At 41.5% G+C, this 21,787-nt stretch overlaps 1 protein-coding gene across 3 annotated transcripts in view; it reads right to left on the bottom strand.

Moving 5' to 3' along the window:
• cfap61 (cilia and flagella associated protein 61) overlaps positions 1–21,787 on the bottom strand; it is a 132,126-nt gene that overhangs the window by 36,939 nt on the left and 73,400 nt on the right. For all 3 annotated transcript variants that reach the window (XM_062977912.1, XM_008109085.3, XM_062977911.1), the window contains 2 exons: positions 9,268–9,360; positions 7,274–7,442 (listed from right to left, as the gene is read on the bottom strand). In XM_062977912.1, the coding sequence (XP_062833982.1) occupies positions 7,274–7,442; positions 9,268–9,360 (262 nt within the window). The remainder of the gene's footprint in view (positions 1–7,273; positions 7,443–9,267; positions 9,361–21,787) is intronic.

Below are 21,787 nucleotides of genomic sequence, written 5' to 3'. Positions count from 1 at the left end.
AAGTGAGTGTTTCGGTTATTGGATTACAACTTTGGACCTTAATATTTCATATTGGACATTGCTTCTTTGGACTAATTTTGACCTTTCCTGAAAGGTCTACTCCTGGACTAATTCATACGCTTGCTTTTATTAACTTTACATATTTCCTTAATAAAGATATTAGATAGATTCTGGCCTCTGTGTATGGTTATTGGTGCTCTGCTGTCTGGGTCCTGACAGTTTGACTCCGCCACCCTAAGCACCAATTAACCTAGGCCAGAATGTCTACCGGAGCCGGGCCGGGTGGCCAACCGATCAGCTACACCATCGACAAGGATGAGGTGGACCGGATCCGTGATAAGCTCAATGCTCAGGATGGGGAAATAAAGGGTTTGAAGGAACGCGGAATCCGTCTCCCGGCCATGGCGTTGCCAACCAAGTTTTCTGGAGAAGCTTCTAAGGTTCATGTTTTCCGTCGTCAATGCCAGGCTTATCTAGAGGCCCGTGCTGCCGAGTTTCCCCAAGAAGACATCAAGGTGGCGTGGGTTTACAGTCTCCTAGACGGGCCAGCGGCCAACTGGGCGACGGCACTGTTCGACCAAGCCTCCCCACATCTAAGGTCAGCGCAACACTTCTTGGACCACCTTAAGGAGACCTGGGGAATCGAGGACAATTTGGAGGCAGCCGGCCACAAACTCCGGCGCCTCTCCCAAGGGGACAGACCCTTGTCCCAGTACATAGCCGAGTTCCGAGTGCTGGCCCACAACACTGGATGGAACGATGTAGCCCTTAGAGGACAATTTCGGGAGGGCCTCAACATTGAGATGCTGGAAGAAATCTCCAAGGTGGATCCTCCCCACTCTCTTGAAGCATTCATTGATCAATGTTTACGAGCTGAAGTCATGCTTGCCAACAGAAAACAATGGGTCCGAGGCCAGAGCGGTAGAGCTGGGGTGAAACCTCCCGCTCCCACCGGCGTCCAGCCGCGCCCAGTATGGAGACCCCCGCCACCAGCCCCATACCCCAGAGGGAGCGAGGAGGTGCCGATGCAGTTGGGCAATGTGCGTCCCAGATTAGATGCCGCCGAGAAGGCCCGCCGCCAACGCCTAAATCTCTGTTGGTACTGCGGAAACGGGGGCCACTTCGCCAGAGAATGCCCAGCCAAAGGGAAGCCCGCCGCCCGTCTGGCGGCGGCGTCCTCCACGGAGACGAAGACGTCTGAGGCGGCTGGCGCACAGCCGGCGGGGGAAGCCAGCGACCGGGCGTAGAGAGGCTCGCCAACCCGGTCAAAAAACCCACTCAAGAGCCGCCAACCGGGGTCCTGTTTCTTCTAGTGGTCACCTTGTGGTCAGCAAAAAAAGGACCCGTCATGGTCCATGCCATGATAGACTCCGGAGCCACCAACAACTTCATTGATAGAGAGTATGCCGACTCTCTGGGATTACAATATCATGATTTCAAGAATGCCCGTGTGGTGCAAGCCATCGATGGCCGCCCCCTCAAGACGGGTCCCGTAAGTCAGTGGTCGGAACCCACCAGAATGTGGATAAGGGAACATATGGAAGAGATTTCCTTCTTTGTTACCGAGGTTCCCCATTTCCCTGTGATTTTGGGTATTCCATGGCTGACACTTCACGACCCAAGCATCTCCTGGTCCAACAGAGAACTGCAGTTTGCTTCAAAATATTGCCAAAACCATTGCCTTGTAGCTAAGATCTGCCATACCACAGACACTGAACCCATTATCACCTTGCCCAAGAAGTACTCAGAATATTGGGATGTATTCAATGAAAAAGAGGCCGAGAGATTACCCCCACATAGACCTTATGACTGTGCCATTGACTTGGTGGAGGGGCCCCCGATCCCGCGAGGACATCTCTACTCCCTGACTGAACCGGAGCAAGAAGCTCTCAGGGAGTTCATAGAGTCAAACCTTCGCAAGGGATTCATCAGACCCTCTCAATCCCCAGCCGCTTCCCCAGTGATGTTTGTGAAAAAGAAGTCAGGGGAATTACGCTTGGTGGTGGACTATAGAGCATTGAACAATATCACTAAGCGGAACAGCTATCCCCTGCCCTTAATCTCGGACCTACTAGACCGACTTCGAGGAGCCAAGGTCTACACCAAGCTGGATCTTCGGGGAGCGTATAATCTAGTTCGCATCAGAGAAGGGGACGAGTGGAAGACCGCCTTCCAGACTAAATTCGGATTATTCGAGTCCCGAGTTATGAATTATGGATTATGTGGAGCTCCCGCAACGTTCCAGCATTTTGTCAATGACATCTTTCAGGATTATCTAGATCGGTTCTTGATCATCTACCTGGACGATTTTTTGGTGTTTTCTAGATCACAATCAGAACATGAGAACCACGTCAGAATGGTGTTACAACGATTGCGGGATCATGGACTTTATGCCAAGCTGGAAAAATGTGCTTTTGATCTACAGGAGGTAGATTTCCTGGGGTACCGCGTCTCGCCACTAGGGCTCTCCATGGACCCGGCAAAAGTTTCAGCAGTATTGGAATGGCGGGCGCCAACCAACAAAAAAGAGGTGCAACGATTCTTGGGGTTCGCGAACTATTACCGCAAGTTCATTCCAGATTTTGCCCGCTGGTCTGACCCAATCACCAGCTGCATCCGTGGGAAACAGCCCTTCCGCTGGACAGATCAAGCAGAGAAAGGGTTCCAGCAACTAAAGAAATTATTCACGTCCCAGCCAATCCTTCAGCACCCAGATCCTGAAACCCCTTTTGTTGTGCAGGCGGACGCCTCCGATGTAGCAATTGGGGCTGTACTCCTACAACCGGTGGGAGATCATCTTCATCCTTGTGCCTTTTATTCCCGTCAATTGACCGCACCAGAGAGAAACTACACCATTTGGGAAAAGGAACTATTGGCCATAAAGGCAGCCTTTGAAACCTGGAGACATTGGTTAGAAGGGGCCAAATTTCCCATTGAAGTCCATACTGATCATCGGAATCTAGAGCATCTAAGAACTGCCCGCAAGCTAAATCAGAGACAACAACGCTGGGCTTTATTCTTTGAACGTTTTAACTTCCAAATTCATTATGTAACCCCAGCCCAGACCAAGCAAGCAGATGCTCTGTCACGGAAACCGGAATACGCTGCAGGACGCAAGGAGACCTTTGAGTCCCAGCTGCTACAACCCGGGAACTTTGCCACGCTCACAGTGGGGAACACCAAATCCACTCCCATTGAATCAACTCCCTCTACTCCAGGGCCCCTTTGTGCTCAAGAAATCAGGGCTAGTCAGCAAGCAGATGCCTGGGCGCAGGACCAACTTCGCCAAGGACTACATTTTCCCTTTTCGCTTAAGGATGGGCTGCTTTGCTATAGAAATCATGTTTACATCCCCCCAGGACCGGGCAGGGAAAAGGCACTTCGTTTGTGTCATGACTGCAAGCCAGCAGGGCATTTCGGGCTATTCAAAACTATGCATTTGATCCTAAGAGATTTCTGGTGGCCCAAGATCCGCAAGGATGTAGAAAAATATATCAACACCTGCCCAGTATGCCAGCGCTCCAAGACAAGAAGGGAAAAGCCCTCAGGGCTTCTGCATCCCCTTCCTACCCCATCTCGCCCATGGGAAATAATCTCTGCGGATTTTATAACTGATCTACCACCTTCCTGTGGATTCACCACGATCCTAGTGGTGGTGGACCTTTTCACCAAGTTAGCCCATTTTATTCCCTGCGAAGGCCTCCCCACGGCCAAAGAGACTGCAGATCTATTTCTCCAACATGTTTTCAGATTGCATGGATTGCCCAAGAGTTTGGTCACTGACCGTGGGTCCCAATTCACCTCTCGCTTCTGGAAGGCACTACAAAAACTATTGGGCATAGACTCTCGTTTATCTTCGGCTCATCATCCTCAAACAGATGGGCAAACTGAGCGCACCAATGCCACTTTGGAACAGTACCTTCGCTGTTATGTAAACTACCAACAGGACAATTGGGCTTCCCTGTTACCACTGTCGGAGTTTGCCTACAATAATGGGGTCCAGGCTTCAATTAAGGAAACCCCGTTCTTTGCAAACTATGGCTTCCATCCACGTTTCTTTCCTCCTGTCATTGAAACCTCAGAAGTTCCCGCAGCAGAGGACTGGCTGCAGGAACTCACAGCAGTGCAGCAACTTTTGCTCCAGCAACTGGACCAAGCCAAGGAGGACTATAAACGCCACGCTGACAAGCATCGCCAGCCGGGCCCCGAAATCAAGGTAGGAGACCGGGTTCTTCTGTCCACTCGCTTTTTGCCCTCCCACCGTCCCTGCCGGAAGCTAGATGCCCGTTTCATTGGTCCCTATCCAGTGGTGGCGCAACTTAACCCCGTGACTTTCAAACTCCAACTTCCGCGCTCTATGCGCATTCATCCAGTGTTCCATCGCTCCCTGCTCCTTCCGGCGGATGGTGTGCGCCCTGATGCAGACCGGCCGGCCCCCGCCCCTGTTCTGGTGGACGGAGAAGAAGAGTTCGAGGTTCAGGACATTTTGGATTCTCGCTTTCACCGCCGCCGCCTACAATATCTCATTGACTGGGTGGGTTTTGGCCCCGAAGAGCGCTCTTGGGAAGACGCTTCCACGGTTCATGCTCCTGATCTAACCCGCCGCTTCCATCAGACCTATCCCGCCAAACCGCGGCCTCGCGCCTCGGGGAGAGAGTCCCAGTTTGAGAGGGGGCTTGAGGAGGGGGATAGTGTGATGACTCATGGGCCATGTAGTCCCATTCCTAGTGCTGTTGTGACTGACGAAGAGGAGAACTTGGGTTTTCCTCCATTTCAGCCAGAAAGGGAACCATTTCAGCCAGAAATTGAGCCTTTGCACCTGCAGGAGGCTTGTCTTCCAGAAATCTCCCAAACAAGCCCGGAGTCGAGTTCTCCCCCTTTTTCGCGCCGTAATTACATTCTCCAGCAGAAAGGAGTGCAACAGGCTAATCGCAGGAGTTTGAGAATAGCAGCAAAGCATTCAGATGATTAAAGCCTGTTCCCATGAGAAATTTTAGGGAGTCATACATCTGGACACAGAGATTGACTTTCGTTTCTGGTTCCCCAGAGAAGTGTTCTCTGGTGGGGAAAACAAGGCCTATTTAGGTTCCTTGCTCCCGGAGGGATCTTGCGGAGTCAATTCGTCAGCAACTGGAGTAGTGTGTGTGGACAGCTACTCCGCTTCCAAGCCTTTGTTCCTGATTCAAGCCTTCGTTTTCCAGCCTTGTTCTTCCACGGATTTTGCCTTGCTTTCCAAGACCCAGCCTTGCCTTGTTTCCCGGATTTTGCCAAGTAAATACCACGGATCTTGTCCTTGCTCCTCGTTCCTTGCTGCCTTGTATCCAAGCCTTGTTTTTACAAGAATCAAGTTACTTCCTAGCCTCGTTCAAGTTCATGGACTAAAAGACCTTGTCATCTCCCCTCACTTTGCCTGGCAAAGTGAGTGTTTCGGTTATTGGATTACAACTTTGGACCTTAATATTTCATATTGGACATTGCTTCTTTGGACTAATTTTGACCTTTCCTGAAAGGTCTACTCCTGGACTAATTCATACGCTTGCTTTTATTAACTTTACATATTTCCTTAATAAAGATATTAGATAGATTCTGGCCTCTGTGTATGGTTATTGGTGCTCTGCTGTCTGGGTCCTGACAAGAATGGAAAGACTTACAAGATGTTTGCCAGGCAAATGATAATAGAAAAGGAGTTCTACAATTCAGGAACTATCACAGATGTGACTTCAACTCCAAAGGTGGAGGCACAAAGAAAAGAATAATCACAGAAAGTCAGAAAATATGGGCAGTATTGAAAGGCTGCTGAGAGCAGTCTGTTTGGGTGTCTCACCACTGTTGGGGGGTGAGTTGGTCTCGGTAGGCCACTGCCTCAATTTTATTACATAACAAATGCAAGTGTAAGTTCAAATTCAAGTTCAAGGGCAAGTTCAAGTTCAAGTTTATGTTCATGCCCTTAAATTTGGTTGGCAGATCACACAGAGATTGATTGGTAATAATATAACAAAGTTGCACATATTGAACCCACATTGTTGTGTTGTCTCGTGATTTCACTGGTGGGAGAGCAAAGGAATCATCACAGAAAGTCAGAAAATATGGGCAATATTGAAAGGCTGCTGGTAGCAGTCTGTTCTTATGACAGCCCAAGTTGATTTTTCAGATAATGAAAAAAAACCCATCTAAATCTGAAAAGCAACTCTCTGATCAACATTTACCAGTTATATCGACAGAAACTCCACTTTGTCTGGATTAAGTTTCATGATTTTCATTAGCACACCAGTCAGACCCTTTGCATATTTGCTCAGATTCCTATCTGATCAAGTTGAATATTTACACCTAAATAGAATTTCACTGCATTGCAGGCTCATCTTCTAGAATTCATCTTATATTTATATTTAATTAAAATTGTACATGAATTCAGTACAGTACAATTTAATTCCAAATTATGGCAAAAGGATGGTACACCTTATACTGAAGGAAAGTACTTATAATTGTTCTTAGAATCATAGAATAATAGAGTTGGAAGAGACCTCATGGGCCATCCAGTCCAACCCCCCGCTAAGAAGCAGGAAATCACATTCAAAGCACCCCCGACAGATGGCCATCCAGCCTTTGCTTAAAAGCCTCCGAAGAAGGAGCCTCCACCACAGTCCAGGGGAGAGAGTTCCACTGTCGAACAGCTCTCACAGTGAGGAAGTTCTTCCTGATGTTCAGGTGGAATCTCCTTTCCTGTAGTTTGAAGCCATTGTTCCGCGTCCTAGTCTGCAGGGCAGCAGAAAATAAGCTTGCTCCCTCCTCCCTATGACTTCCCCTCACGTATTTGTACATGGCTATCATGTCTCCTCTCAGCCTTCTCTTCTGCAGGCTAAACATGCCCAGCTCTTTAAGCCGCTCCTCATAGGGCTTGTTCTCCAGACCCTTGATCATTTTAGTCGCCCTCCTCTGGACGCTTTCCAGCTTGTCAACATCTCCCTTCATCTGCAGTGCCCAAAATTGGACACAGTATTCCAGGTGTGGTCTGACCAAGGCAGAATAGAGGGGGAGCATGACTTCCCTGGATCTAGACGCTATTCCCCTATTGATGCAGGCCAGAATCCCATTGGCGTTTTTAGCTGTCGCATCGCATTGTTGGCTCATGTTTAACTTGTTGTCCACGAGGACTCCAAGGTCTTTTTCGCACACACTGCTGTCAAGCCAGTCACCCCCCATTCTTCCTTTGTGGTCTTTAATTGCCCTCAATATGAAACACACAAATTTTCATTATGTCAGGCTACCATCTCACCTGATACTGTTGGCCTGTGCACAGAATAAGATGGTCATATGGTACTTTTTTATTATTGGAAACTATGACGAACTTTGCAGATCTGTCTATACCGATCATTTTTCCAGCCACAACATTAATCCATGAAGCAAGTGACATCAGTGCATAGTCATCTTCATTAAAACAGTGGCTGTGAAGAAAGAACCATATCATTTTGTGGCAGCTGATTGCAAGCATTAATATCTGAAATGGGGGGGGGGGGGGTTGAAGTCTTGTAAATGATGAAGTCCTTGCTATTTTACTGCATGTATGCTAAAGCACATACTAACAGATATTTAATATAACAACCTGGATAATATCCTCTTGAAAAAAATTATTATATGCATAAGATCACATTGTAAAACATATAAAATACGATGGCTAATCCACACATTACTAGGCAAATGTATTTGCGATATGAAAGTTTGCACAGTTCATCTCTGAAGTGGGGCTTGAAATGCTTCTATTCCTGTTTTTTTTAAAGGGTTTAATAGGACCAGAGAAAGCCAACAATTTCCATATTGCCTAGAAGGGGCAAAGCATTTTTTACACACATACTTGAGTCTCTGGAAACCACAAAACTTGTCCTGGATGCTCCATACATCACTGAAGCCAGAGTTTCTCAAACTGTGCTCCACCAGTTGTTTTGGACTTCAGCTTCCACAATTCCTAACAGCTGGTAAACTGGCTGGGATTTCTGGGAGCTGAAGTCCAAAATATGAGGAGGAGCATGCTTTGAGAAACACTGGTTTAAGCAAGGCCTTTGGAGATGCTTTCAATAAAATAATACACTATCACACTTCATGGATTTTCACTTATTGCGGGTGGTCCTGGTACCTAACCCCTGCGATAAGTGAGGGAACAGTGTAATCCTTTTATGATCATGGCAAATTGGTATTTTTTAACACCTGGAAAACCAAAGCCTCCTAACCCCTGCTATAGCTAAAAACACTTTGGCCTCTTCTACATTGCCATATAATCCAGATTGTTAAATCAGATAATCAGATTATCTGCTTTAAACTGGATTAAATGAGCCTACACTGCCAGTTCAAAGCAGATAATTTGGATTTTAAATGGCAGTGTAGAAGGGGCTTTTATGTAAAGATTCAAACTAGCAACAGATGTGACATTGGGGGAATTTGACTACTGTCTTATTAGCACTGTTTGCTAGAAAACTCTTAGCCTTCAGCTAATGTTTACAGTTGCAGGGATAGACAGTCATGTGTTAGGATAATGTACCTTATTCTCATAGCATGAGGTACAGCTTTTCATTGCTGAAGGATATTCTCTGCCTGCTGTGGGTTGGATTCATTTACTTAGGAATATCTTCCCCCATAGTGACTAAAGCAGAGGGTATTATTTCTGTTGGTTATAAATGAAATGTTTCTCCACATGAAACTATGCCTTTAATATGTCATCAACTGTCCAGGAGTAAACCTTACCAGCTGCAGTAAGTGAAATGAATTATAGCAGCAGTATGAACCTTTAACCTTTAGTTTGGGCTTGCAATTTCTACTATCTCTTCCCAGCATGGCACACAGTAAGAAATTGTGGGAACTTCAGTCCATACTTCTGGAGGGCCAAGGTCCCACAGAGTGCCTTACATCTGTATATGTTGAATTACATGTGTACCTAAAAGTTACATGTGCTCCTTAAGCAAAAAATATGTTCCAATTTTACCCCCTGCCTCAGAGAGTTAAATTCTTAGAACATGGAGAAGAGGTCGAAAATGAAAAATGAAAATTCCAATATCCTTAACATTTAGATAGTATCAGCTGGGTATGATTTGGCAGAGACAGATGACAGAAAATAAGGCACTCGTATATACTATATGGAGCTTTCATTTATATTTTGTAAAACATAAATAAAACAACTTTCCTTAGCATCTACCACATAACTCACTATGCAGCACTGGGTACAAGCTTTATAAGTTCAAAACAATGTTTAAATCTGATTGGAAATGTCTTGTAACAAACCTGTTAATTAAACATCTCAGATTGTTTGATTCACCTTTCCCTGGCAGTCCGTGAGTTGAAATCAAGGTAAGATTGTTAAATTTCAAGTGTGGGCTAAAGCAGAAAACAAAACAAAAACACAAATATGATGCATATAATCAATATACATTGTTATGTATTTTAAACTGTTGTATTTTATACTGTGTATTTTATACTGTTGTATGTTATTGTATGTTTATTGCATATTATTGGGCTTGGCCCCATGTGAGCGGCCCCATGTGAGCTGCCCCCATGTGAGCTGGGGTGGGATATAAAAATAAACTTCTTCTTGTTCTTGTTGTTGTTGTTGTTGTTGTTAGACTTCCTGGAAATATTCTACCTTAACGGAAGAGCCATGAGAGCTGTCAAAGTCCACTTGTCTCTTTTGTCTTTCTATCTCTTATAAATGCAAGCTTGTTTAGGCAAAACACTAAGCCATAGTTAAATTACATTTTAATGTGCTCTCACCCTTTTCTCTGCCATGATGAAAAGAAGGGATTTCCTATTGGAAGTCTGGCAGAGTGCAACTACATCCTCTGAATTGTGTTCCCTAGCAAATAATATAGCATACTGGCACTTATTGTTGGAAAACACAACCTTCTTCAAGCCTTCTCTAGTAATATGTTTATCTAGGATCCTATTGCTTACTGTTCCTGTATGTATGGTCTGGTATTCAGCTTCCTTTACTCTATGGTTCCTGAGAAGTTATAAAAGTGGCTGAAGACCACATGCTATTTCTTTTTCTCTTTTTGACTATGTGATCTGTTCATAGCTGGCACAGAGAATTATCTCAAACATATCTGAAACTGGTCTCACAAGTTTTGTACCTGTGCATGCTGTGAGTAAACCAAATATGTCATTTTTATCAAAGTCTACTTCATTTTTGTCTCTTGAGTGCATGATATAAAACAGGGTGTGTTATGGGAGTGTGTTATTTCTGGGCACTGAAAAACACGAAGCACTGCTTTTATTTATACACTGGCAAAATCTCTGTTTTCCTAACAGGTTATTCAGTCTAACAACTGAAGCCATTGTATACCGCACAAGAAGGTTCTATTCTAAAGGGTTTTTGGCTCGTCTCTGAAAAGTCGTGCTTTTCTAAAAAGTTATGATCGCCAAAAAGTGTTTTCCAAAAGGTTATAAATGCTATTTTCCAAAACTTACAATACCCATTTTTTCATGTCAGGAGCGACTTGATTAATGGCTATTGATGGTCTGATCACAATGAATTCATCTAATCTGTTTTATGTCATCTAGGTTCACATTACAATTTAACTATGAGCTCTGTGATATTTCCATGTGCTCACAGAAGCCCACTGAATCACAGTGCTGATTATTAAATTAAAGAAAAATAATAGTTACAGCTTCTTCCACACAACATTTTGCCAATGGAAAATGATCCATTTCATTTGCAGAATATACAGTAAGAAAGAATAAATAACAGAGCAAGTGATCATATAGGACAATCCACTGAAAACCAGCCCACAGGAAAAATACAACAACCTGTTCACTGACTGGATCTTTTAACAGTCTGACGCGATGAAAGCTTACATATTTTTGAAAAGATGCAGGATAATAGCTCTGAAGCTCTGGACAAATGCATTGGACAGTGAACTAGTGACTACTGTAGACTATCTGTAAGGGCAACGTGATCTTTCTAAGACAAGTAAACAAAATAGGAAGCATTTTCCCATGCTGATACAGAACATTATGATATTATTGATATGTTCAAGAGTACAGTACTGTTAACAGAAAGAAAACTGAACATCAAAAAGGCAGAAAGCTTGTCCTAGTCAATAAGATGAAAAGCTAGCACAAAAGCTTACTGAGATATAAAAGACATTTCTCCAAGAGGTTTCGTAGAAGCAAAATAAATAATCATGTACTGTAAAACATTAAATTTCACTAGGAGATAAAAGGGTTTCAATGACAATTCTTCATACCAGTGCTACCTTCAGATCTTTGTAATCCTATAGGAAAGACATCTTCAGAGGTCTGGAATACATGGGTTGATCTCTATGCAGAGAGAATGCAGCCTAGAGATCAACCCATGTTGGTATGAAGGATCCTTTACTTTAAAAAAAAATCATACAAATGCCTAACCTTAACCACCCTGATGTATGCTGTAGCTTAGAACTGAAAGAGGAAATTTTGGTCTTAAATACCATTTAAGAGCCTAAGAAGAACCATGCTGGATCAAAACAAAGGACTATTTAGCTCAACATCTTTGTATATAGTGGTCAACCCGTTGCCAATGGCGAGAAAAAAAGCAGGAAATGAATGCTACAGATCTTAATCACAGTATCTCCACTCCGATTGCAGTATTGGAACTATGTACTATCTACTAATAACATTTTCATTTTTTCTAGTGGCGGTTTAATAAAATAATCAGAAAACTCACAAATTCTTCTCATGTTCCCCAGCAATTCATATGCAGAGAAACCCTGCCTCTGGTATAGGAATATATGTCCACCATTATTTGTAGCCACCGACAGTAATATCTTCTATAAACATATAATCCTCTTTTAAAGCCATCCACATTAGAGGCTATCTCATATTAGAGAAGCAGATTAAATATATGCTGTGTGAAGACCTCCTTTCTATTTGTCCCAGGTCTCCTAATACACTGCTTCAGTAGATGATTCCAGGTATTAATATTACGAACAAAGGAAATGAACTTATTTTTCTACACTTTCTCTAAATCCACTCCCTAAAGGTAGAAGTGTCCAGTTACAAGAGTACTGGACAACCCTTCAGCTTTAGTCAAGTTGACAAATGTCTATGCACAACACATTTGATTTTTGCTTCATTAAGAGCTAAGGTAATATGTTTGGAGCACACAAACCCAAAATGCATAAATTTAAAAGCGTATCTATGCAAAATCAATTGTAAAAAAGGTAAAGGTTTCCCCAATGTTCAGTCCAGTCGTGACCGACTCTGGGGGTTGGTGCTCATCTCCATTTCTAAGCCGAACAGCTGCCGTTGTCCATAGACACCTCCAAGGTCATGTGGCCGGCATGACTGCATGGAGCGCCGTTACCTTGCCGCAGGAGTGGTACATATTGATCTACTTACATTTGCATGTTTTCGAACTGCTAGGTTGGCAGGAGCTGGGGCTAACAGCGGGCGCTCTTTCCGCTCCCGGGATTTGAACCTGGGACCTTTTGGTCCACAAGTTCAGCGGCTCAGCGCTTTAACACACTGTGCCACCAGGGCACAGAATTGACTCCTACCTTAAATTGGACATCATATCTATTGTATACTAGTTAAAGAAAATAAAGGTTTAAAAGAACAAGTTTGATAAGGCTTTCATTTTCACTAAATATTAAGCGTAGCTAAATAAAATATATTCATATTATATATACTTATGGGAATGAGCATGTTGTAATGATAAAAGGTCTAAGACCTGGAATATGTGAATTCTAGTTCTTCACGAGCCACAGAACATACCATGTGGCCTTGACCTTGTACTCACTCTTAGCCTGGTCTTCCCTGCAGAACAGTTGTACAGGTAAAGTGCAAAACGTAAAAGTCATATATAACGTTTTAACTCAGGCCCCTCAAACTAAGGCCTGGGCATGGATGAGGACCTCCAAGGTATTGTTCTTTCATTTTTTTGGCACTACAAATAAGATATGTGCAGTGTGCATAGGAATTGGTATTTTTTTCAAACTATAGCCCAACCGTTCAACAGTCTGAGGGACCATGAATTGGCGGTCTGTTTAAAAAGTTTGGGGATCCCTGCTTTAACTCGAGAGAGGTATACGGTATATAGCAAACAATATCTTTCACTATTTCTCTTTTTCCCCCATGACTGTTAGCAGGTATTCTCTCAATTCTGTTTCATTTTCAGTTTATTAGCAACACAAATGCTACTTCTAGTTCTTAAGGGCTAGAAAAACTCAGTTTTTCATATCCTTGTAAGTTCTGATTATAATGTTCTTTCAACTGGGGATCTTGCACTTTTATGTATTTCTACTGTTAAACTGAAGACAGATTAACATTTCAAGAATAACTATACATTTTATTTGTTGTGTGACCTCATTTTTAAAGTTTCAGAGTTATAGTTTGTAAGACCAAGTGTTACCTTATCTTAAGACAAGGCCACCCCTGCAGATCAATTTACAAAAGTGCTTCCAGACTGGAAGGAGGTATACTGAGTACATAGCTACAATTGTGAGCATCTTCTGAATCTTTCTAAGTGTGCTGCTTTATCATAACTCGGAATAATCTGATTGGAACAATCAAACATTTTCAATGCAAAGAATAAATCCAGTTAATCACTCTAATTGGAAACTGATTGATAAGGAGGTAAAGCGAGACAATTGGATCTTGTAGAGCTCTGTGGGATGTCCTCTTCGAGTGAGCAGTTCAAACTCAGAAGAATGCTTAACGTTTCAATTCATTGGTTGGGACACCCTAGCAGTTTGCCTGCAGCACACGATTTGAGAATAATTATGTCAATGGTTTATACTAACCTAATTGTGATTCATAAATTCTGTATTTAAATTCCTCAAAAGGCATAATTCAAAAAGTCATACATTTCCTGCCATTGTGAAAAAGAGAAGAAGTGATGCAACAGAGGCAGTGCATATCAGCTTCTGTTTTTAACGTATATAAAAAATGGTGAATACTATGCACCCTTCAGGGTTTTTTTTTAAAGTAAAGGCTTCATGTTAAGAGCTGAACCCAACCAAGCATTGAACAAGTGCACCTGCATTATCGAAGCAAATAATTCCAGAAGGGATTCCTGTTGCTGTGGATACAAGAGGAAAAGAACAGCTCAAAGATACTTGCAAAAGCAGGAGGGATTAGAGTATCTAGGGAAATAAGTAAAAGGTATTGGGTTTCATTGCCTGGTTTTAGAGGGCAGCTACAAAAGGAGGCCTCAACATCCTTGGCTTTCAAATAAAAAAGGGTCATGTTGCCAATTTATCTGGGGCATGATAAAGGAAACACATGGCACTTTCCAGCATCATTTTTAGATGGTTTTCACCCCAGCAAAATGTTTAACTGATTATTATTTTGCATGAAAATAGCTTATAAACTAAAAAAGGTGAATAAGTTACAAAAATAGCAATTTTTCCAGGACTATTAAAACCATAAATTTTGTGTGCATTCACATAACTTACATTTCTTAATAAGAAGCAACTATTCCATCACATAATTTGAAGACACAAAATGTAATAGTCTTTTCACTATCCACATTCCACAGATATATAAACTCCACTTGCCTAGTTTCCAACAGACCTCACAACCTCTCAGGATGCCTGCCATAGATGTGGACAAAACGTCAGGAGAGAATGCTTCTGGAACATGACCATATAGCCCTGAAAACTGACAGCAACCCAATGTAATAGCCTTGCTGAAGCTAAACAGGTGTGAGCCTCGTCAACACCTCGGTGGGAACTTGTCAGAAAGTCCTCTGTAAGGTCCTGTAAATGTAGGACATAAATATGAAAAATGCTACTAAAAGTCTGTAGATCTCAGGCCTGAGTGTCTTCCAGATAGTATTAATAGCAAGACAGGTGTAATATACTGTAGTAAGCACATTGGATACAGGATACAGGCATAGATGGTTGTGTATCTATACTAATGTATTATTCTGTTAAATGACTACCATAAATAATCCCGTGAGGCACTATCTTTCTTAACTGAGTATGTCTCACATTTGTCACAAACCCCATCTATTGTAATTGTGATTTTACAACAAGGCAAGATAGAACATGCCCTATTTGTCTCTTTCTCAGCATTGATCTTCCGCATTTGCTCTAAATGATGCAAGGAGACAATGTCCGGACGATTTTGCTTCAGTAATACTAGGCACATGACAAACCATTGCATTGTTTCGCTTTGGTATTATTTCCCTCAGTGTGGATAAAAGGGCACACATTTCAGCCAAATCATGTGGCAAAAGGCAGATAGCATAAAACAATAACAATTACTAAAACATTCATTACATGTTCGCCCTGTGATCAGCAAGTAAGCACTAACTATTTAATTAGACAACTAATTAGTGGCAGGCAACACGGAAAGCTCCTGACATTCTCAGACAAATGTAAAGATAAAAAGCCTAATTAAACAGCAAGCATTATGCTAGCTACTGCCAAGCAAGACAGCTGTGCAGGATATTGTGTAATACTGGGCTACCAGATAACAGGACTTTTAGCTGTTCTTTCACAAGTAGGGCTTTAGAAGCATACGATTTCTAAGCCATTTTAGGCTGCTAAACAGGCCCAAAGGAAGGAGAAGAGAAAATCCATTAATTTATTTCTAACCTCAGAAAATCAGGGTCTAAAAGAAATATATGCATGCAAGCAAACTGCTGTCCACTCTGAGTGGTACCGGCATATTTGAATGCCCATGCTTTCCTAGTAGTAGTAATAAACTTAATAACTTAGATGTTTATTCTACAGGGCTAACCTTTTCCTAATCAGTATTCACAAGTGATTGTTCCAGCTTCCCAGAGCCATGAGAAAGTTCAGAGGTACACTATTCAGAGGTAAAGTTGTTAAGAAACTAAAATATAGAGACTGAGCAGTACACGCCAACAATTATATTGATAATCCCAAGTCAGATCCCCAGAGCGAAATCCTCTAATGTTGATAATTTACTGAGTCCCCCAAAGTTATCTTTCTATGATCTAAAGTACATCAGACCCTGATTACATCATCCTAAACACAAGATGGAAAATAAATGTCCCCTTTCTTTCTCTCATTTGAAGATTCCATTGTGGAAACTGTTGCTCACATCCACTCAGTATTTGGTGGTCATTTTTGGAATGACTAGAGAAGTGTCAACGGTTCCATCTGATCAGGATTCTTGGACATCATGTTGACAGAATGCTTCAGTAGGTCTGTCTCACATGCATTTTATCTGGTCAGGCTTAATGGATGAGTTTCTGTTGCTGTCGCCTGATTATGAGGGTAAGATATCTTGCATCATTGAGGTAAGTTGTCACTCCTGGGGGCCTTCCAGAAGAAACAATTCATTTTGAGAGCCTGAAAAAGGACAGGAGATCTAGAGAACCTGAAGGCTGCAAAAAAAAAAAAAAACCTTTGAGGTTGTGGAGCTCCTGCTACTCCAGTACTGCATTTTGTCCATCTCTGCTCTAAAGAACTTTATGGTTTAAGAGTGTCATGAGTTTGCCATCAGCCATCTCAAAAACTTTTGTAATCCAATCTTCTGATGTTGGTATATTTTGCTGTTTCCATAATTTTGCATAATCAATTCTAGCTGTTGTTGTCATGTAAAGAAAAATTCCTTCCTGTTGTTTTAATATTTATTTAACCATCCCAATAAAAATTTTCTAGTTTCAGTGGGCTTTAAATCTTTAAAATAATTTCAATAGATCTATGCATAGTTATCCAGAATTTCTTTGCTCTTTGGCAAGTCCATCACAAATGGTCGAAAGTTCGATTTTTTTGCTTACACTTCCAACATAGGTCAGATCTTTTATACATCTTTGATAGCTTTTCTGGAGTTATAAACCATCTATATATCATTTTATGTAAAAAGTCTTTGATGGTATAAATTCTTGTAAATTTGAGTAGTTTCTTCCAGAGTTCTTCCCATTCTTCTATATTTATTGTTCGGACCACATTTTTGCCCATTGGTGGGTAAACCGAGGAATAGGTTGGTGGAAAAAAATGGGATAGTGGAAAATGGCAAGAAAAAGACTTTGACACTATTTGTTAGAATTAATCTTGCTTTATAAGGGTAAAGATGGTTTTCATTTATACTCTCAGACATGTAGTATCTTGCACTGTCCAAAATTCCAACAATAGAGCATTGGCTCTTCTTATGATTCCACAAGAATAACTCCTTGTTATGGTCCAGGCAGGCTCTTCTCACAGCTTCTGTTTGCATAAAAGACTGCATGGTGCAATTGGGATCAGAGGGCCCTTCCACACAGCCATATAAACCAGAATATCAAGGCAGAAAATCCCACAATATATGCTTTGAACTGGGTTACCTGAGCCCACACTGAGTTACCTGAGCCCATATTCCAGTTCAAAGCAGATAATGTGGGATTTTATTCAGCTGTGTCGAAGGGTCCTGAGGGACATGCTGAATGCTCGAGGAAGAATTGGGAGCCATTGTTATTATTTTGCTTTTAGGAACATAGAAATAATTCCCAGCTAACCTATGAGTAGTGGCAAGGGGAAGAAAAGACAATACATATTTGCTTGTTTTTTGTAAAGAAAAGGTAAAGTCAAGAATATTTGAAACTGAAAGTTTGAAGGTGAAACAGGACATGGAACAAAGAAGAAAATAAAAAAGCGGTCTGGTACTAATGTTCGTTTTTGAACCACAATTGTTGTGCCTTATGTAACTTTACTTGTGACGTAAAACTGATCATCACAGCTGCAAAGTTACAACATTCCCGACTACTTTGCAAAACATTTTTTCAACTTTCCTATATGTCAGCATAGAAACACTGTCAACATACAAAGGAAGTAAACCCAACTGAATACATAGCAGTTATTATTGTTATTATGTTTATTTGTACCCAGCCTTTTCTCTCCACAAAAGGAGATAAATCTGGGCTTCACAACATGTAAATAGTACACATATGACCCTAAAGTATCCTATGTTAATTTAGGAATATATATTTAGTATGCTTACACAGCCATGCAAAAACATCCTTAGCTTCTGGCCTTCATGAATAGTATTGTACAGCTTAAATCACAAATATGTAGAGGATATACAAAGTTTAGCTTTTTCTTCTGGCATATTTCAAAAGCAGATTTCCCTCCTGGTTTTATTCATAATTGTACAGCCCTTATTTGGAATTATAATACTCTTTAGTGTTTTTAGCAGCTCTACTCTGACCTTTAGCAAAAATACATAGGAAAATAGACACAAAGCTTTATTAGGTAACGGGCTCTAGCTTAAAAATGATCTTTTTCCTAAGTTGAATGATTGAAGAGAGAGTTGGACAGGAAAAAAGGGATAAAATTTAAATCCTTACCTCCCTCTTCTAAATTACAAGAGCCGGGGATTGTTCATCCAAATTTTGGGCCTCGCTTGTGTAATTTTTGGTATTACAGCTATACACAGAGCTCCCATTAGGGGACTGTTCATAATGTATATGAATTTTATGGGGAAAGGGAAATGTGTGGCAATATTATGACATTTTTTCAAATGAAACAAAGTGTGATACTGGAATGCGGTGGGAGTTTTGAAAACTAACATACATTAAAAGGTCCAGATTAAGTATTTGTTTTGCCCAGAGCACACCAAATATGAAGAAATTGGCATTTTACATATCATAAAGTTGGGAAACTAAACACCCTGATATTCCTTGTTGCAGATGTTCATCTGGCTGTGATATTGGAGGTGAGCTGGCATGGGGAAAATGTCTAAGGTGACCAAGCACAGAAAAAAGGTACAGCCATGGAAGGTTCAGCACCCTTCATTGCTACATACTCCCCCCCCCCCCCCCACTCACACACACACCTCATAAAACAAAAATACTTTGAGGAGGGGATGGAAGATTGGGAAAGTACTTGTCCCCCAACTGGTAACACAACAACTAATCTAGGCTTGGCAATAAAAGAGTAAACAAGAGCCAACAGAATAGGAATTCTTATATTTTATAGGAAACAGAGAACTCAAAGCCTGCTTAAAATGACCTTTGGTTGTCTATGAAAGGAGAGTAAGGAGGTGGTCAACCTGGTATTTCCTGTGGAAATTTTAAATTCTGGCAGGTTTGAACAGGGACAAATATATATTATTAGAACAATAAATATATTGTTTTAAAATGATTGAAAATTACAAAACAATGACATGCAATAAATGTCAATCAAAATAGCATTTTACCAAATTTATTATTTAATCAAGTTTTATAGTGTTTTAATTTATTTTAGTTAACTATTACAGGAGTTTTATCATAGTGATGAGTGTCTACTTGTTTGTATTTCTATTTTGTCTTTTATTGCTGATATGGTTAGTGAACTAATCAATAAACAGATCTAGCTAGCTATCTAGAAGTTAAAGAAGTAATTAACTGTCCATTCAGAATGCAATGATATCATGCTCTTCATTCCCAAAAGACAGCTCACTCATAATTACCACATAGTCTTTTTACAACTTCAGTCCAATATATTTTTAGCAAGGGCCAGTAAATAAGTACCAAAATTTAATAAATTGCTCTTGTGTTCGCTGTCTTTTCTAACTTCAAGATTACGGGTATTTACAGTAAAATCACAGTCCATATACCACCCAACCTTTCCAAGTTCACCAGCATTCCTCCATTTCCTGGCATATCCCAATTAATGGAAGTTGCAATTAACTCTTTTAATTTTCACTCACATGCAAGGAAAGCTTTAAAGGCTTTATTTGTTGAACTATCATAGATCTCAGGGGATCAAGAATTTCAAACCAAACCACCAAGAGTTTGGGACAGTCTAACCATAGTGTAGAAACCACTGTCAAACAAAAGGGGTTTTCCTTTACAAAGAATACTCTATATCCACAGCATATAAATGGCAATACAATACATTTTTACCACACATTCCTGCATATGTGCTGTAATAAATTGAAGAGTCCTAAGTATTTGACTTGTGGTCTGAACAGATGTGGTTGTATTGGAGGGCTTAGCTGGTAACAAATTTGTTAGCTGGTAACAAATAGGTTTGTGTGTTATGTACATGTCATTCATTGACCTTGCAAAGGCATTCAACACAGTGAATCGCAGTGCTCTCTGGACCATCCTCCAAAACATCAGGTGCCCTGACAAATTTGTAAACATCCTGCAGTTCCTCCAAGATGACATGATGGCAACAGTCTTGTACAACAAATGACCCGTTTAAGGTGGAATCAGGTGTCAAACAGGGATGTGTTATTGCCCCAACCTTATTTTCCATCTTCATTGCTACGATACTTCATCTTGTTGATGGGAAGCTTCCCACCAGAGTGGAAATCATCTATCAGACAGATGGCAAGCTATTTAACCTCAGGAGACTGAAAGCCATACCAAGGTTACATACCAACAACTGTTACAGAACTCCAATATGCTGGTGATAACATAGTCTGTGTGCATTTAGAAAAAGATCTACAAGCCACTCTAAACACATTTGCAGGAGCATATGAGAAGCTTGGCCTCTCGTTGAACATCGGGAAAACCAAAGTGCTGTTCTAGCAGTCACTAGCCAATCCCTCTGCAATGCCAGAAATACAGCTTAATGGTATAACATTAGAAAATGTTGACCATTTCCACTACTTTGGCAACTACCTCTCCACAAAAGTCAACAATGACACTGAAAGACAACACCATCTTAATTCTGCAAGTGCAGCATTTCTCTGAATGAAGCAGAGAGTGTTTGAGGATCGGGACATCCTTTGGTATACCAAGATGCTTGTTTATAAAGCTATTGTCTTCCCAACCCAGCTATATGCCTGCGAAACATGGATTGTCTACAGACGTCGCACTCAACTCCTGGAAAGATTCCATCAGCCCTGCCTCCGAAAAATCCTGCAAATCTCTTGGGAAGACAGGTGGACAAATGTCAGCATGCTGGAAGAAGCAAAGACCACCAGCACTGAAACGATGCTCCTATACCATCAACTCCGCTGGACTGGCCACGTTGTCTGAATGCCTGATCACCGTCTCCCAAAGCAGTTACTATACTCCCAACTCAAGAACAGGAAATGTAATATTGGTGGATAGGAAAAGAGATTTAATGATGGGCTTAAAGACAACATTAAATACTGTGACATAGACACAGAACTGGGAAGGCCTGGTACTTGAGCACTCTAACTGGAGATCAGCTGTGACCAGAGCCGGCCCTAGGTATTTTTCAAGTGTAGGCGAACAGAATTTTGGCGCCCCCCCAAACCAATCACTGAAAAATAAAAGCGTTGGATAAGCGAAAATGTTGGATAATAAGGAAGTATAAAGGAAAAGCCTATAAAACATCAAATTACATTATGATTTTAAAAATTAAGCACCAAAACATCATGTTTTACAACAAATCAATAGAAAAAGCAGTTCAATACATGGTAATGTTATGTAGGAATTACTATATTTGCAAATTTAGCACTAAACATTGAACAGGGATATAGGGCAGTGTGGACTTAGATAACCCAGATAGCCCTCAGTATTAAAAAAAAACCCTCTAAAATCAGGACAATAAATAAAGAACAACACTCTGAAAACAGAAGAAATCCAGACAGTAAACAATCAGGGACAGCTAACTCCTCCCAAAAAAAGATTCTCCCAGGCAAGAAGAAGCCAGGCCTTGAAGCCACAGGGCCATTAAATGCTAATCAAGGTGATTAATTACAACATTCACACCTGCTTCAAAGAAAAGTTCTTTCTCCCACCCTGGACCTTCTACAGATATATAAACCCCACATACCTAGCTTCCAAGTTCCTACAGACCTCACAATCTCTGAAGGCCCCAAAGGTGGGCTTGCGTGGTGCAAAGGTGGGTCTGCGCTGGCCGGAAGGCCCAGCGCAGCCGCTGGAAGGCCCGAAAGAGAAGGAGGTGGAGAG

This window comes from Anolis carolinensis, chromosome 4 (genome assembly GCF_035594765.1).
Source record: "Anolis carolinensis isolate JA03-04 chromosome 4, rAnoCar3.1.pri, whole genome shotgun sequence".
Taxonomy (NCBI): Eukaryota; Metazoa; Chordata; class Lepidosauria; order Squamata; family Dactyloidae; genus Anolis; species Anolis carolinensis.
This window is presented reverse-complemented; position numbering and strand designations above follow the sequence as displayed.